At 40.8% G+C, this 19,167-nt stretch overlaps 1 protein-coding gene across 2 annotated transcripts in view; it reads left to right on the forward strand.

Moving 5' to 3' along the window:
• Nucleotides 1–26: 26 nt before the first annotated feature.
• Nucleotides 27–19,167, forward strand: part of AP3S1 (adaptor related protein complex 3 subunit sigma 1) — a 76,862-nt gene continuing 57,721 nt past the window's right edge. Inside the window, exon 1 of one of the 2 annotated variants that reach the window (XM_055435512.2) lies at nt 27–234. In XM_055435512.2, the coding sequence (XP_055291487.1) occupies nt 166–234 (69 nt within the window). In that variant the 5' untranslated portion in view covers nt 27–165. The remainder of the gene's footprint in view (nt 235–19,167) is intronic. The other variant, XM_055435511.2, reaches the window with a different exon arrangement.

A 19,167-nucleotide genomic window follows, 5' to 3' on the forward strand; every position in this document is an offset into this window, starting at 1 on the left:
GCCCCGCCCCGTGCAAGCCCCGCCCCGAGTCTCGGGGGCGCGCGCGCGCGCGCGTGTGCGGGAGGGGGCGGGTGGGGAAGGACAGCCGGCGAGATCCCGAGGCGAGGCTCGCGCGCCCGCCCCCGCCCCGGCCCCCAGCTCCCGCCCGGTCCGCCCGGCTCAGCCATGATCAAGGCGATCCTCATCTTTAACAACCACGGGAAGCCGCGGCTCTCCAAGTTCTACCAGCCCTACGTGAGTGCCCGCCGCCGCCGATCGGGGCGCGGGGGGGTCGTTGGCGGCCGGCAGCGCCCTCCGGGCGACCCCCTCAGGCGCGCCGCGGCCCTCCTGGCGGCCCGGCCGCCGCGCGCTCCGGGCTGTCAGCCTCCGGGTGGGTGTGCCAGGTGCCCACCTCCCTCCGCTCTCCCTTCCTCCGACGTGGCTCTTCTCCGGCGGCTCCTCCGCCTGTCTGTGGGCTGGGTGGCTTCCCGGCTGTGCGGGCGAGGCCCTGGAGACTTCCCGGTGCGGGGCCCAAGCGGGGCCGGCGGCTGCAGCCCACCTGCGCGCGCGAGCCCTCCCGGGTCTGCAGCCGAGGAAGACGGCGCGGAGCCGGTTGGTCTGGCAGCCCCACCTCCCCGACTCCCAGCCTTTCCTGCCTGACTTCTTTCTCTTCTCCTATGTGGACAGATGGGCTAGTGTTTTTTTTTTTTCCGGTGTAATCCTCTTGTCGCGCAGGAACTTTGACTTCCTGCGTTTGGAGAGACCTGCACGCTCTGTAGTCTCTCCCGTAGGTTGCCATACGCGATCGAGTGCTCAGTGTGACTGTCCGGTGTCTCCTTTTTAACGACAAAGATAGGTGAGGACCTAACGTTTCTCTGTGGCTTTTCCCCTAGCGGTTGTATTTTATTTACTCCTTCAATAACTGGCGAGGATTGTTGTTTGATCAAGTAGAACGGTGATGCTATACCTGAAAGTGACCATTTCAGCGACTGGTTTGTCATTTTTCTACGTAAGGGAGTTTGCCCTAATTTATAGTTTTTCTTCTCCTTACAAAGAATAGTAATATTTGTTAAACCCTTTCAGAAGTGTAAATATTGTGGGAAAACGCAGGTTTTACAGTAGTAATTTACAAGTAATTTATCACTGTTTGATGAAGGGTTATAGACCAGTGTGCCTTTCTGAGGGCAAAATTTACCACTGCGGTAACAAAATTAGGCTCTCAGTGATAGGAATAATGTGGACATACAACTCTTGCTTATTGTTGCATGTTTTATTGTTGTATATAACTTTGTATTGGACATTTTGCTTAGAGCCAGAAAATGAACTTTCAATTAAATGTTGAAACTATGCCACTGCTAACACTTTTATGCAGATAAATCCCAGATGGAAGTCATTCCTGCCTTTAAAAATTAAATGTGACAATTTCACTTTGCCTGAAATGATAATGCAGTCTGTGTGGAGGTGTTAGTTGAAGTGAGAAATCTTGAGCTCATTTCTCATATCCGTAAGTAATTTTGCTTTTGCTGGCGATAAGTAGAAAAGAATATTTTCTACTACTCCTGTTTCGTTTTAGTATAGTATAATTTTGATCCTAATACTTTAAGAATTCTACATCATTCTTTAATCCAGGATAAAATTCTAGTTGATTTTTCTGAATGAAAAAAAATCCCCTTGATTTTACATTGTTCCCCATTTGCCTTAAATACATTGCTGTGCTAGCCTTTCCTGAAGGTATCTTTCTTTGAGCCATGTTGCCTGGCCATCCATTTGCAGTGTAGAAACAGTATGTTCCAGCTGTGAAACAGAATTTTAACATGTGTTTCTCCATATCTCCAATTAATAATTAAGCAGTATTCAAAGTAGAAGGTTTGGCTAATTCATAATATCAGTGTAACCACTCCTGTAGTGTAGACTTTATGTGCAGAAAAATGTGTTGAAGTTGAAATGCAGAGATACCTCTTTCTCTTGCCTAGTGCTGGCAACAGAAATATATTTTACCTTTACTCAGTAGGTAGCAGTAAGGTTAACGTGGAAGAGTGGCAGCTCTGGTGTCATCTTGTTGTTCAGTCATGAAGAAATGTCCGACTGTTTGCGACCCTGTGAGCTGCAGCACTGTAGGTTTTCCTATCCTTCACTATCTTGCGGAATTTGCTCAAACTCGTGTCCATTGCTAAATGACGGGTGTGGCTGGGAGTAAGTTGCTAAGAGATGTAAAAGAAGAATAGAATGGTCACTGAACGTGAGGAAGTGGGGGATGCCAGGAAATGTTATTACTCTTTCATAAATCGAGTTTTGCCAGCTGTTTATTTTTGTCATTCAGGAATAATTTGAGATTATTTATATATTTGCTTGCCTGTTTGAGGGCAGAAATCCTTTTCAGTCAATCAGTTCATTATTCAGTTTTTATTCTATCAGTCAGTTTCTCAACAAATATTGATTTCATGCCTACCATGTGCAGGTAGTGTTTTTAAAATTTGGAGGTGAACAAACAGATAACTTAAGCTTTTTCAGCTGGGACATAGACAAAGCTAATAAGTAGAATATATACCATGCCGGATAGTAATAGGTGCTGTGGGACAAATAAAGCAGGGAAGGGTGATACGGAATGCAAAGGTGACACTTTAAAATAGAATAGTCAGATACGTTTCTGCTGAGATGGTGATACTGGAGCAAAGACTTGAAAGAGGTGGAGAAAGGCAGCGTTGCAATTATCTGGAGGAAATTCTTTCCAGGCAAAGGGAGCAGTGGGTGCAAAGGCCCTCAGGAGGGAATGGAAGAACCCGTCCTGTTGGAAGACAGCAGGACTGGCATGGCAAGAGCAGACTGTCTACGGAAGGAGGAAACGAGGTCTGTAAGTGTGGGGCAACAGAGTTTATCCTGTTCTCACTGCCTGCAGTGTCCTTCCCTACCGTGGCCGGGTGTCCAGATTCGGGGTTTAACTCATCACCTCAGCATCCACGGAAGCCTTTTTGTCTTGCCTAAAGATTCCTCTTGGTTCTTAGGATTTTGTTTTTATTTTATGATGGTATATTATTCTGTCTCAGATCGCATAATTCCTTGGGGCATCCTATACATTCCTTAACGGAAGGTGTCAGGTTTTAAACATATTTGTGTTACCCTCAGCAATCAACATTAAGTCTTAAATATAAAGAACTCTGTATTTCTTTGCTAAACGCATTCATCAGAATTTCCTAGCTTGTGTTTAGAAATGATTTCCTAAGGTTCCTTTCAACTCTTAAAATTTAGTCTTTTTATTAACTGAAAGTTTTAAGAATCCATGTCTTTAGGACAGAAGTAATGAGGAAACAGCTGTTACTGCAACTGTTTTGGTTTTTAGTTGAAAGAAGGCTTTAAGAAGTATATATCCAATAACATTGACAGTTTTTTGAGTTTAATTTATTGAGGGATATCTAGGGGTGCGGTTTGTGTACCATTCCTGTACTCTGATAGGATGCTAAGTTTGAGTCCAGCAATAATGATTTGACACTGAAGAGTTTGAAAACTGTTTAACCATTTGCCAACCAGTTTCCCTTACTGCATTGGATTTCCATTTCTCATTTATTCTCCCCTATGATACAACAGTTGTATTTACCCTTTAATAGTACAGATTTCCAGTTCTTGCTGTAATAAATGTTTAGATTTGATTGTGCCTCCAACCTGCTGTTCAATGTATGGGACATATAAAGTTACCCTGCTGCTGCTGCTGCTAAGTCGCCTCGGTCGTGTCCGACTCTGTGCGACCACATAGACGGCAGCCGACTAGGCTCCGCTGTCCCTGGGATTCTCCAGGCAAGAACACTGGAGTGGGTTGCCATTTCCTTCTCCAATGTGTGAAAGTGAAAAGTGAAAGTGAAGTCGTCCTAGGTTTTCTAAACTGAGGTTTTTGGTTCATTCTGCTAGAATCAGACATGTAAGATTTCAAGAGTGGACTCAGAATTCATTCACTTTTGTTTTTCCCTCCTGTATTCTTGAACTGGGCTTCCCAGATGTTGCTAGTGATAAAGAACCCACCTGCCAATGAGGGAGACATAAGAGATGCGGGTTCTATCCCTGGGTTAGGAATATCCCCTGGAGGAGGGCATGGCAACCCACTCCAGTATTCTTGCCTGGAGAATTCCATGGACAGAGGAACCTGGCAGGCTACAGTCCATAGGGTTGCAAAGAGTCAGACACGACTGAAGCACATCCTTGAACTTGACTGCAGGAATTCAAATGTTTTTCTTGCTTTACTTCTTTAATTGACATTTAGCCACAGAGACTTGGCAACAGTAAACTTTAGTGTTCTAATATTTGCCTGACAATATTTGTATATTACTATAAATCACTAAAGAGATATATATTTCATAAGCCAGATATATATTTTATATAGCCATCAAGCAAGGAAAAAAACCCTTGGGTTATGATTCTCATGTTATTAATGCACCATGGCATATCCTTTGGTGGATATCTGTAATAAAATAAAAGTGCTTTCCTTTTATATGAATTATTGCAGTTGTGTCTACAGATTTAAGCAATTGTGTATGTATGAGGGTGTATACAAAGTACAAACAGGAAAGTTTTCAAACTATTACGTACATGAGTTGTCTAAACATTCTTATAAACTATATCTGATTATTAAGTTGTTTTTCAACCAAATGCAAGCCCTAGATAGAATGCTCATATTGTTCTTTCCTATTTTTTACATAAAAAAATAAAGTATAAGTATATACAACTATTTTTCTTTTAAAAAATTCTTTGAGAAAGATGCGTTGGTATTGACTAATGTCTTTTTGTGCAGCTATTAAGACATTGTGGCAAGTGGGATAGTTATTTTTATGATTGAGATGTCAACAATTCTAAGTTTAAATTTAGGTATTAACACATAGTTTTTGACTGTTTTGTTAATGAGATAATTCAAAATTGTTTTATTTCCTTCCACATGAGTTAGGATACTTCTGGCTATACAAATTGAGTTTAATGTAAACTGACTCCAGTTTGCTTTAAAAGGAACTTTGTTAGGATACGGAATAGGAAATGCAGACTAATAGACAAACTCCAAAATTATTTGATTCAGCAAATCAGTGACTTCACTATAGATCCAGTTTCTTTCTCTTTCCCTGCCCTGCACTTCACAAAGTTGATATCCAAAGGTTGATTTCTTCCTTGAAATCAGTTTTAATTAATAAAATCGACAAGGAGAGAGTGATCTGTTCCTATAATCCTAGACGATGTCTTTCCCTTCAGTCTGGGTGGTTCTACCCAGTCTGGTTAGAGTAATTGGGATCCACCCTTACAGCTTGGGCTTCCCTTGCGGCTCAACTGGTAAAGATTCCACCTGCAATGCGGGAGACCTGGATTCGATCCCTGGGTTGGAAAGATCTCCTGGAGAAGGGAAAGACTACCCACTCCAGTATTCTGGCCTGGAGAATTCTATGGACTGTATAGTCCATGGGATCGCAGAGTCAGACGCGACTGAGCAACTTTCACACTTTAACTTGCAGCTGAGGATGAGGGTGGAAATATGAAGAAAATTGGTATTCTATTGGAAAGGTGGAAGAGAGGAGAGTATGTGGGTAGGCAAAAAAGTATCCACTGTTCTCTCTTCATTAGCTCATGTTATTTCTTTTAAATAGATATTTTCTTCTTCTCTGTAATTTTATTTCATTTTTTAAGGATTTATTTTATTTTTTGGTTGCAGGGTCTTCATTGCTGTACACAGGCTTTCTCTAGTTGTGGCACGCGGGAGCTTCTCTTCGCTGTAGTGTGCTGGCTTCTCATTGCAGTGGCGTCTCCTGTTGAGGAGTGCAGGCTCTAGGTGCAGGGGCTTTAGTAGTTGCAGCGAGTGGGCTCAGCAGTTGTGGTTCACGGGCTCTAGAGCGCTGGCTCAGTCGTCGTGGCACATGGGCTTGGTCGCTGTCGTGCATGTGGGAGCTTCCTGGACTAGGGGTCAAACCCATGTCCCTTGCATTGCAAAGCAGATTGGTAACCACTGGACCACCAGGGAAGCCCCGTTCTCGGTAATTTTAGATTGTTTCTGAGGATGTTACTATCAAGACTAGTTCTTGATACTATGTGGTTCTGAGCGCGTGACACAAAAAATCTTGTTACTTAGTTCAAGGTATTCCTTATACCAGTGGAATATTGAAAAATTCAAATTCTAATATAATCACAATTTTTGTGGGTAGTGTTTTTTAAAAAATTAAGATTAATAAACCTGTTGCAAATTGTGTTGAAAGGAAGAAATAAAATGTTCACCATCACAGTGATTTTTGGTTTGGGGGAAAAGGTTATAAATAGGAAAATGTTTTAGTCCACTCCTCTGCCTTTCAGAACAGAAAAAGGCCTTATATCGGGTGGTAGTATTATATTTCTTTGGTTAAGCTGATTGCTAAATTATTTATTGTTTTAATTTTTAAATAAATTTATTGTGATTACATGAAAAATATGTAAGTAGTAAGATCACTAAGGTCATCCTTGATTTAACCACCCATAGATAACTGTTGCTATTTAATGTACTTCTTCTCTATGTCTTCTTAAATTTTTTCTCTATTAATATCCCTTTTAGACATTAATAACACAAAGAATGCGTTGAAGCTGTCGTTGGATTTATGGAACACTTGTGGCTTTAAGATAACCAAATATTTTAATGTCTTGCTGTTAATGTCGTGTCACTAAGTCATGTCCACCTCTTTGCAACCCCATGGACTGCACCACACCAGGCTTCCTTGTCCTTCACTGTCTCCCAGTGTTTGCTCAAATTCATGTTCATTGAGCTGGTGATGCTATCCAACCATCTCATGTCTAGCTGTTCGGTTTTTAAATATTTAAAAATGCACAATGTATATTAATTGCATTTTAATAACTTGCATGTATTTTTTTCCTCCATATATATCTTCCTCCCTCCCCCCATAGAATTGAACTTATGTAAGTAAACTGAGTGTATCCGGGCCCTTCCCTTTTTTTGATTTTGAAGGGAAATCTTTGCTAATTTTTGTGATAAAGTCAAGGGTTCCTTCTTTAGCACTTGGAATTGTCTTTTTACTTTTGGGTTACTGATTTCTTCACTGCTGCTGCTAAGCCAAGGCAATTCTGGCCCTGTCAGCCACTCCAGTACTCTTGCCTAGAAAATCCCATGGACAGAGGAGCCTGGTAGGCTGCAGTCCATGGGGTCGCTACAAGTCAGATATGACTGAGCGACTTCACTTTCACTTTTCACTTTCACACATTGGAGAAGGAAATGGCAACCCACTCCAGTGTTCTTGCTTGGAGAATCCCAGGGACGGGGGAGCCTGGTGAGCTTCCGTCTATGGGGTCACACAGAGTCGAACACGACTGAAGTGACTTAGCAGCAGCAGCAGCAGCCTTCTTCTCACCAACTCATCTGAACTGCAATACAGATATACAGCTTTCTTTACTAATGAGTCAGGAAACTCTCAAGCTGTGTAGGAGGAGTAAAGGCCAACATTCTAGCTATCAGGTGTTAAATGCTTAAGACTCCAAGGGGAGACACTTCCAGGCTTAGTCCTTTGAAAGTAGGAGTGTCCTTTTTGGATACTATCTGACCTGTCCATTGCACTCTCCTTTCTCTCGTCCCCTGCCCATATTCCTTCAACATGTATTTATTTGTTGTTTTGTATGCCCCTGTTCTAAGCTCTGGTAATATTGTAATGAGTAAGACTGACAGCCTTCCTGCCCTGTGGGTTTATTAATACTTTCCAGTGACAAATAAACAATAAATGAATTATGTCAAACTGTGATTAGTCTATGGAAAAAAAAAATGAAACCGTGTAGGGGGATACAGAATGATGGGGAGAAGCTATCTTAAATAAAATCATCAAAGAAAGACTTTACAAACCTGGCATTGGAGAAGATGAACCGAATGAGGTGAGGCAGTGTGAGAAAAACTGAGGAAAGAACGTTTCAGGCAGAAAGAGTGTAGGATCCCTCAGCCGGCTCCACGGCTGGTGTGGAGGAATAGCAGGAAGGCAAGCGGAGTGATCTCAGGGAAGAGTGACAGGAGATGAAGTCGTAGAGAAAGAGAGGGGCTCATGCCTGTGTCAGACCACTCCTTCTCTGCTTCTAGTCTTTCAGTCAGATGACATCACCCCTGTCGTGTTCTCCACAGGAAGCGCCGTTTCTCCTTGAATCCCACTCATATTTTGCATGGTTGAACAATGCCTCTCGCCTCTGCAGGAGAGGCAGTGATGCTTTCCTCTGCTCAATAATTTTCTTCTCTACCTGGTTTGGAGAGGTAGGAGAGCTCGCCCAGCAAATGAAGGTAAAAGTGAGCGCTCGATTCTGTGCAGCCTCTATATTGATGAGACCAGTGATCAAGCTGGTTTCGTTTCCTAAGTAACCTGTGAAGTAACACAGCTCAAGAAAAGCATTTATCTTTCTCAGACATCTCACAGCCTTAATTATAGATGAGCAAAGTTTATGTGAAGCCTACTAGATGAGCTCTGTTATCGTGCCAGGAAGCATTTACATCTTTTCTGCTTTACTTGGAGCCTCCTAATGCAGGAATCCATAGCTGTCAGTCGCTGTTTTCTTTGTTACCCAGGAGGAAAGGGCTCTTGATCAGAGTGTCAGACCCACTATATTGTTTTGATGACTGTGTGCTAGCCAATTAAGTGGGAAAGATGGCTAGTTCATCCCACCACACGTTATTCTGCCATTACTTGTCACTGATAATTCTTAGTGTGATTGTCATAAAATGATTTTTATGGTGATAAAACATTTGTAACAGATTTACCATTTTAATTATATGGCTCTGTGGCATTAAGTAAAGTGTTATGTAACCATCACTACCATCCATCTGGAGAACTTCTTCATCTTCCCCACTTGAAACTTTGTACACTGTTAAACACTTAACCCCACATTGTCCCCTTCCCCCTGGAAAGCCACTGGCAACCACCATTCTACTTCTGTCTCAATGAATTTGGTTAGGAATCTCATGAAAGAGAAATCACGCAATGTTTGTCTTTTCACGACTGGCCTCTTTCACTTAGCAGGCACTGTGCTATACATGCATGCTCAGTCGCTTCAGTCGTGTCCAACTCTTTGAAACTCCATGGACTGTAGCCCACCAGGCTCCTTTGTCCATGGGATTCTCCAGGCAAGAATACTGGAGTGGGTTGCCATGCTCTCCTCCGTGGGATCTTCTGACCCAGGGATCGAACCTGTGTCTCTTATGTTTCCTGCACTGGTAGATGGGCTCTTTACCACTAGTGCCACCAGGGAAGCCCTTCACTTGTCATGGTGTCTTCAAAGATTTAACAGTGTTGTTGCATGTGCCAACTTTTCCTTCTTTTTCAGGGCTGAATAATAGTCCATGGTATATATGCACGTGTCATGCATTATTTGTCCATTTGTCTATTAATGGATGCTTGGGTTCCACTTTTTGATTGTTGTGAATAACGCTGCTGTGAATCTGGGTGTTAGGTTACACATCCCTGTTAACTAGTGATGTTGAGCGTCATTTCGTGTGTTTCCTGAATGTTTGTATATCTTCTTTGGAGAAATATCTAAGTACTTTGCCCATTTTATAATCAGGCTATTTGGTTTCTTTGTTGTTGAGTTGCATCTTATCAGATACATGATTTGCAGATATTTTTTCCCAATCAGTGGGTTGCTTATTCACCCAAGGAGTGGTATCCCTTTTCAAAGGATAGTGTCTTTTGATGCACAAAATTTTTTATTTTGGTGAGGCCCATCTTTTTTTTCTCTCCTGTGCTTTTGGTATCATAGCCAGAAAATGATTTTTTAATGACTGTATAATAGTTTACTGTATAGTATATCATAATTTATTTAGCCAGCCTTCTGCTGTGGACTTTTATTTTGAATAAGGTTTTTTAAAGTGAATATTGGGTAAGAAAATACTTTGAAAACGTGATGCATAATAAAAACTCAATACTTATTACCTAAATTAATAATAACTTTCATTGCTACTTTTATTATTACTACTTCTTATTACTTCCTGTCCTTGGTTGGAAAGTTATATAGCTAAGGGACTATAGAACAGTCCAGAGATTGTTCTTGGATGTTCTATTTCCTCAGAATGAATCGTCTCTTTGTAGACCCTGTTTTGGAGTGAACTTCCTTCTTATTACAAAATGCAAAGTTCTGCAAGATTCTTCCAGAGAAGAGAGTTTCATTGGGAGGTATTTTAAAAAGAAAGCTATAAAACTTGCCCTGGCTTTTTTTTTTTTAATTTTAAAGAATTACCTAACCTTTAAAAAAAAATCTTTAAGGTATAATTTATAATTCATATACTATAAAATTTACCCATTTAAAGTATGTAATTCAGTGATTAAAAAAATTTTTTTTAATTCATGGCTGTATTAATGCAACTATCAGCATAATGTATATTTAGAACATTTTTATCAAGCCAAATGAAACCTCGTACCCATTAACAGTCAATCCCTAATCTCTACTCCCCCCAGCCCTTGGCAACTACTAATCTATTTTCTGTGTATTTAGATTTGCCTATTCCAGACATCTCATATAAATGAAATCATGAAACATGCAGTCTTTTGCGGCTGATGTCTTTTCACTTAGCATATGTTCAGGAATCAACTGTGTTGTAGCACATATCAGTACTGCATTTTTTATGGCCAAATAATATTCCATTGTATAGACATACCACATTTGTTTGTCCCTTTATCAGTTGATGGATGTTTGAACTGTTTCTACTTTTTGACTACTGTGAATAGTGTTGCTGTGAACATTCATGTACAGATTTTTTCTGTGGACATATATTTTCGTTTCTTTTGGTTATGTATCTTGGAGTGGAATGACTAGGTCATATGGTAACTATGTTTATTAATTGTTTAAAGAACTGCCAGATTGTTCTCTAGATTGTCTATTCCAGTTTAAATACCCATCAGCAATGTATGAAGGCTCCGATTTCTCCATATCTTCATTGACTCTTATTACATGTCTTTTGATTCTAGTTAATGTGGTGGATGTCAGACGGTAGCTCATTGTGATTTTCATTTGTACTTTCCTAATGACAGTGACAGTGAGCATCTTTTCATGTGCTTATTGGCGATTTGTACATCTTTGGAGAAACGTCTATTCAAATCCTCAATCCATTTTTAAGTTGGGTTATATGTCTTTTGGTTATTGAGTTAGTAAGAGTTCTTGACACACTCGGGATGCAGACTCCGTTCAGATAACATGAGTTGTACGTCTTTGTTGTTGCTCTCACTTTCCTGCCAGTGTCATCTGCGTCACAGAGGTGTGTGATTTTTAAAGTCTGTATTTATTTGGCCACGTCGGCTGTTTGTTGCAGTGCACGGCCTTCGTTACCCTGTGACATGTGGGAACTTAGTTCCCTGACCAGGGATTGAACCTGCATCCCCTGCCCTGGAAGGCGGATTCTTAACCAATGGACCACAAGGGAAGTCCCTAAAGGTTTTTTATTTTGATTTTGTCCAATTTATCCTTTCTGCCCCCCCATTTTGCCTGTTTTTTGGCATATCTAAGAAAACTGTCTAATCCAAGATCATGTAGGTTATGCTTCCTTTCAGGAGTTTTGTAGTTTTCTTACATTTAGGTCTGTGATCTTTTTTTGAGTTAGCTCTGTGTATGGTGTGGGGTAGAGGTTAATGTCATTTTTTGCATGTAGCTATCCAGTTTTCCTCTCACCATTTGTGGAAAAGACTGTTCTTTTCCCATTGAATTGTCTGTGTACTTTACTGCAACTTTCCTCCCCAAATTTTACTTTGTTGTTTAGTTCTCAGACCTTTCAGCTCCCACCACGGTTCAGGCTCTCTCTTTAAATATTTCAGACTCAGTCTATCACCTTCTCAGCTGTTTGTTATTTAAATTAAATAATAGGGTTTTTGCCACTGAAAGTGACAAGCTTGTTAGTGTGATAGATGTTAATTTTAGAGTGTTGATAATAGCTTTCACATTTTGAGTGCTTTCTTGTGCTAAGCATTATTAATACATTTTTATACATTGTAGGGGGAAACACCATTGAGTTCAAAGAAATTTAATAAACTGTCTGGGCCAGTGCTAGTGTGATTTCTGTCGCAGGCGCTGTTTTCTCTCCTTGTTGGCTGGGATTTAGGGGTGGCCCAATGAAGACTGCTTGTTCTCTATACACCCAGGCTAGAAGTGAAGCCTACTCGCGTATACCAAGTTTCCAGGCAGACTTCCAACTTGGGTGAGATCTGGCAACAAAACCCACGCTAACTGAATTTTTTTTGTTAAGGGCTTCTCTTTTTCATGTTTCCTAAATGTTGGAGTGCTCTGTGTTTGCAAACTTCTGTTCCCTTTAGGAAAAAGACAGTCTTTCTCTCCCTTCTGCATTTTAATGCAAAGTAAACTAATTATTATTCCTCATATATGCTGCTCACTGTGGTCATGCTTTGGTCCTTACTTTGGCCCAGTCTTTTCCTTCTGCCTCCAGTATCATGTAGCGTCACATTCCTCCTTCTCTGCATTCCTGAATTCTGTCTGTTCTGTAAGGCCATCCCTATATATATGTCACTTTTCTTTGAAGATAATCTTGCTGCTGAAAATCACGTGTTCCCCTTGGCTTCTTACAGTATTGGATATATTTGTTGTGCTGTTTTTATGTCAGAGGTTACCCACTTTTATCATAAAGATGTCTATTTTTTGAACAATAAAAAAGGCAAAATATAGAATATGAAATAAAAATACTAAGTAGATATATTCATTTTATTTCTTGTTTTAAGCTCTTTTGGAAAAGAAACTTTCTGTGTTGGTAATTGTTGATATTCTGACATTCAGTGCAGTAAATGAATGCACTTTAAGAAAAAAATTATTTGTGGGAGGCAGGGAAGAGGATAATGATGTATTTACTGCCTGATTAGAGGAAAGTTTGGGTTTTAAAGTCACCTTTTGTTTAGGATATATGTTTAGAATCAAGGAAGGAACATAGAAAAAGGTAAGGTTTTATTAGTGGGCTACTGGATTTTTAAAATTTAGTTTTCAGTGTGGATTAAGAAGTATTAAAAATAATAAGCATTGTTGCCTTTATGTAATTCTAGTTGTCTTTAGACTGATGTAATCTAGGAGAGGAGAAGGCAATGGCAACCCACTCCAGTACTCTTGCCTGGAGAATCCCATGGACGGAGGAACCTGGTGGGCTACAGTCCATGGGGTCACTAGGAGTCGGACACGACTGAGCGACTTCACTTTCACTTTTCACTTTCATGCCTTGGAGAAGGAAATGGCAACCCACTCCAGTGTTCTTACCTGGAGAATCCCAGGGACAGAGGAGCCTGTTGGGCAGTCTGTGGGGTCACACAGAGTCGGACACGACTGATGTGACTTAGCAGCAGCAGCAGCAATCGAGGAGATGTGACTGACTGAAATGTATGTGTATCTTGAATGTGGTCCACCGGAGAAGGGAATGGCAAACCACTTCAGTATACTTGCCTTGAGAACCCCATGAACAGTATCAAAAGGCAAAATGATAGGATACTGAATGAGGAATTCCCCAGGTCGGTAGGTGCCCAGTATGCTACTGGAGATCAGTAGAGAAATAACTCCAGAAAGAATGAAGGGATGGAGCCAAAGCAAAACAAATACCTAGTTGTGGATGTGACTGATGATAGAAGCAAGGTCCGATGCTGTAAAGAGCAATATTGCATAGGAACCTGGAATGTTAGGTCCATGAATCAAGGCAAATTGGAAGTGGTCAAACAGGAGATGGCAAGAGTGAATGTCGACATTCTAGGAATCAGTGAACTAAAATGGACTGGAATGGGTGAATTTAACTCAGATGACCATTATATCTACTTTTGTGGGCAGGAATCCCTTAGAAGAAATGGAGTAGCCATCATGGTCAACAAAAGAGTCCGAAATGCAGTACTTGGATGCAATCTTAAAAAGGACAGAATGATTTCTGTTCGTTTCCAAGGCAAACCATTCAGTATTACAGTAATCCAAGTCTATGCCCCAACCAGTAATGCTGAAGAAGCCGAAGTTGAACAGTTCTATGAAGACCTACAAGACCTTTTAGAACTAACACCCAAAAAAGATGTCCTTTTCATCATAGGGGACTGGAATGCAAAAATGGAAGTCAAGAAACACCTGGAGTAACAGGCAAATTTGGCCTTGGAGCACGGAATGAGGCAGGGCAAAGGCTAATAGAGTTTTGTCAAGAGAACGCACTGATCATAGCAAACACCCTCTTCCAACAACACAAGAGAAGACTCTACACATGGACATCACCAGATGGTCAACACCGAAATCAGATTCATTATATTCTTTGCAGCCAAAGATGGAGAAGCTGTATACAGTTAGCAAAAACAAGACCAGGAGCTGACTGTGGCTCAGATCGTGAACTCCTTATTGCCAAATTCAGACTTAAATTGAAGAAAGTAGGGAAAACCATTAGACCATTCAGATATGACCTAAATCAAATCCCTTATGATTATACAGTGGAAGTAAGAAATAGATTTAAGGGTCTAGATCTGATAGATAGAGTGCCTGATGAACTCTGGACGGAGGTTCGTGACATTGTACAGGAGACAGGGACCAAGACCATCCCCATGGAAAAGAAATGCAAAAAAGCAAAATGGCTGTCTGAGGAGGCCTTACAAATAGCTGTGAAAAAAAGAGAGGCGAAAAGCAAAGGAGAAAAGTAAAGATATAAGCATCTGAATGCAGAGTTCCAAAGAATAGCAAGGAGAGATAAGAAAGCCTTCCTCAGCGATCAATGCAAAGAAATAGAGGAAAACAACAGAATAGGAAAAAGAAGAGATCTTTTCAAGAAAATTAGAGCTATCAAGGGAACATTTCATGCAAAGATGGGCTCAATAAAAGACAGAAATGGTATGGACCTAACAGAAGCAGAAGATATTAAGAAGAGGTGGCAAGAATACACAAAAGAACTGTACAAAAAAGATCACGACGAAGATAACCACGATGGCGTGATCACTCACCTGGAACCAGACATCTTGGAATGTGAAGTCAGTGGGCCTTAGAGAGCATCACTACGAACAAAGCTAGTGGAGGTGTTGGAATTAAAATTGAGCTATTTCAAATCCTGAAAGATGATGTTGTGAAAGTGCTGCACTCAATATGCCAGCAAATTTGGAAAACTCAGCAGTGGCCACAGGACTGGAAAAGGTCAGTCTTCATTCCAATCCCAAAGAAAGGCAATGCCAAAGAATGCTCAAACTACCACACAATTGCACTCATCTCACACGCTAGTAAAGTCATGCTCAAAATTCTCCAAGCTAGGCTTCAGCAATATGTGAATCGTGAACTTCCAGATGTTCAAGCAGGTTTTAGAAAAGGCAGAGGCACCAGAGATCAAATTGCTAACATCCGCTGGATCATGGAGAAAGCAAGAGAGTTCCAGAAAAACATCTATTTCTGCTTCATTGACTATGCCAAAGCCTTTGACTGTGTGGATCACAATAAACTGTGGAACATTCTGAAAGAGATGGGAATCCCAGATCACCTGACCTGCCTCTTGAAAAACCTGTATGCAGGTCAGGTCAGGAAGCAACAGTTAGAACTGGACATGGAACAACAGACTGGTTCCAAATAGGAAAAGGAGTACGTCAAGGTTGTATATGCTTATTTAACTTATTATATGCTTATTTAACTTATATGTAGAGTACATCTTGAGGAACGCTGGGCTGGAAGAAGCACAAGCTGGAATCAAGATTGCCGGGAGAATTATCAATAACCTCAGATATGCAGATGACACCACCCTTATGGCAGAAAGTGAAGAGGACCTCAAAGGCCTCTTGATGAAAGTGAAAGAGGAGAGTGAAAAGGTTGGCTTGAAGCTCAACATTCAGAAAATGAAGATCATGGCATCTGGTCCCATTACTTCATGGGAAATAGATGGAGAAACAGTGGAAACAGTGTCAGACTTTATTTTTTGGGCTCCAAAATCACTTCGGATGCTGATTGCACCCATGAAATTAAAAGACACTTGCTCTTTGGAAGGAAAGTTATGACCAGCCTAGATAGCATATTAAAAAGCAGAGACATTACTTTGCCAACCAAGGTCCGTCTAGTCAAGGCTATGGTTTTTCCAGTGGTCATGTATGGATGTGAGAGTTGGACTATGAAGAAGGCTGATTGCTGAAGAATTGATGCTTTTGAACTGTGGTGTTGGAGAAGACTCTTGAGAGTCCCTTGGACTGCCAGGAGATCCAGCCAGTCCATCCTAAAGATCAGTCCTGGGTGTTCATTGAAAGGACTGATACTAAAGCTGAAACTCTAGTACTTTGGCCACCTCATGTGAAGAGTTGACTCACTGGAAAAGAGTCTGATGCTAGGAGGGATTGGGGGTAGGAGGAGACGGGGATGGCAGAGAATGAGATGGCTGGATGGCATCACCGACTCGATGGACATGAGTTTGAGTGAACTCCGGGAGTTGGTGATGGACAGGGAGGCCTGGCGTGCTGTGGTTCATGGGGTCGCAAAGAGTCGGACACTACTGAGCGACTGAACTGAACTGATGAACCTGTAGCATTAGGAAATCTGATCAGCCTGAAGCAAGCTCCATGCTTCTTTATGAATGCTGTTAAATTGATTTTTAAAGAAAGGGAAATTGTCTTTTGTCAGTAGAGACTTGATTTGTTTAATCTTAACTTAGACTTCGATTGCTTGAATAAAATTTCAGGGCTTCCTTCTAGTATTGATTTTCTAAGTTGAGTATTGCTTGGTATTTTAAGAAAGATGATTCCAAGTAGCAGTCTTGAAGTTTGTATGAGAAATTCTTTTCACTGTTAAAACAGTGAAACATAATTAAAGTTTGCATATTTAACATGTCATTTGTTTATAAACAATAATGTAATGCAAAGATAACTTTTCTTAAAACTCCTATAAGACCTTTATACTATCATTAGAATTCTAGAGCTATTTAACGGATGATGACATGGCCTCGAAATGAATATTCTAAAGTAAGTCAATGTTAATCCATGCTTATTATGTGCCAGCTGTTGTTTTTTAGAGCATTATGTGTATTAATTCAATCCTCACAACAACTCTATGAGGTAAAATTCTTGCTACCAGAGGAAAACTCAAGCATTAAAGCAATTTGCTCAAAGTTATACAGTTAATAAAGACCATATTCAGGAATAAACCCAGGTAGTCTGGTTGCAGAATCCATACTCTATTCCCTCTCTTCTTTATTTTTAGCTTGCTTATCAAAATTGTATACATAAGCATAGGTTATAGACTGTAGTTGCATTCCCCACTGGCTCAGCAGTAAAGAATCTGCCTGCAGTGCAGGAGATGGGAATTTCATCCCTGGGTCAGGAAGATCCTTTGGAGGAGGAAATGGCAACGTATTCCATCATTCTTGCTGAGAAAACCCCATGGACAGAGGACCCTCGCAGGCTATGGCCTACAGGGTCGTAAAGAGTCGGATATGACTAAGCGACTGAACACACACACACGAAGAACTATTATATAGTTCTATAGAATTTATTATGAAAAGTGACATGCTTTTATTCCCCCCACCCCCGTAGGCACATACATTTATCTGATAACTCGGTGTTTATTACATGTCTCTAAATAACATGCTTGTTTTGTTGCCTGTAGGCAATGGGCATTTTTCACTTGTAGGAATGATCTGTTGACTTCTGCTATTGAAAATGATTATTTAGCTCTTTTTCCACCCCTCCCACTCAACATCTGTATCCTTCCAATCCTTCCATAGTTATTTCATCATTTTGGTTAGATCAGTATTTGATGTTTACGTTAGTTTCTTTTGTGAACACCATCCTCATCTGAACCATATTATAAATCGCTTAGTTTTTCCTGACATTCCCTTTTCCTTGGAGATACAGTCGCCTTTTCCTTTGATCTAATCTTTTATTTACTTACCCCTAATTCATATCTTTGCCAGTTGTCTCAGTTATATACATTTTTCTATTAGTTTGTTATTCCTGAAGAAATCTCTCTCGGAGAGATTGATTCAAGATGGCAGAGTAGAAGGACATGAGCTCATGTCTTCATGTGAGAGTGCCAGAATCACAACTCGCTGTTGAACAGCTGTCTGCAGGGGGGCTCTGGAATCCACCAAAAAACAAGGGAGATCTCTCCTGAAATCCTCTGGACCTGCTTTACGGCAGTCATGTTAGAATATTTGTTATTGCAGGTATTCATTTTTCCTGTTCCTGCATTGGATCTCCTCTTGCTTGGTTTTTTCGGTTTACTGCCTTACCATGGTGGAACATATCTTCCAGTAACTTCTTGAGAAAGAAAGATCATGGGAGGTAGTAATAAATTTTTTTGAGACTTTGCAAGTCTCAAGAGATTGTAGCTTTACATTGACCACCTATAGAGTTCTTGCTGGAAATAACCTTTCCTCAGAGTTTTGATGGCTTTGCTCTATTACCTTTTAGTTTCCAGTATTGTTATCAGAAAGCGTGATGAAATTCTAATTATCTGTTCATTGTGTATTGACCTCTTTTTACTCTCCAGAAAATATGTAGACTCCTGTTTGTCTGCAGTTTCTTAAGTTTCACAGACCCTTGCTATGAATCTGATTTCATTAGTTGTGCTGGGTTCTTGATGGGCCCTTAATTCTGAAAATTCTTGTTTTCTCTCCTTGAAAAATTTCTCAGCTCTTGTTTTTTTGAGTCTCCTTTTATTCAGCGTTCCTCTGGATTGCTGTTCTACCTCTGTTCTTCTTTTTCACCTATTTTCTATTTCTCTGCCCTTTGGTCTGATTTTTTGAATGGTTTTCTCACTTTATTTTCCAGTCTTTCCCCTGAACTTTAAAATTTCTCCTCATATTTTTGATTTACATGAGCTCTTACTAAAAGATTTCTGAGTGTTACTGTTATGCTGTTCTGTTCGTAGTTGGATTGTCTTTTCTTACCGCACTAGTATTAACCACATATACTTAAATTTTTTCTTCACTCTGCTTGGTTTATTTCCATTCAGCTGCTTTCACTGCTAGTTTTGTCCCTAGCTTTTGTTTAGAGTTCTCATCAGGTGCCCACTCGTCTCTGGTTGACTTCTGTGTAAAGGTGGGGTGCTGAAAGCAAGCTGGAGACTGACTCCGTGTTGTTGTTGTTCAGTCGCTCAGGTTGTCCGACTCTGTGAGTCCGCAGACTGCAGCACACCACGCTTCCCTGTCCCCCACCATCTCCCGGAGCTTGCTCAGTCTCATGTCCATCGAGTCAGTGATGACAACCAGCCATCTCATCCTCCGTCATCCGCTTCTCCTCCTCCCTTCAGTCTTTCCCAGAT

The sequence above is a fragment of the Moschus berezovskii genome, chromosome 9 (assembly GCF_049115385.1).
Source record: "Moschus berezovskii isolate FMDL1 chromosome 9, NW_MosBer_1.0, whole genome shotgun sequence".
NCBI lineage: Eukaryota > Metazoa > Chordata > Mammalia > Artiodactyla > Moschidae > Moschus > Moschus berezovskii.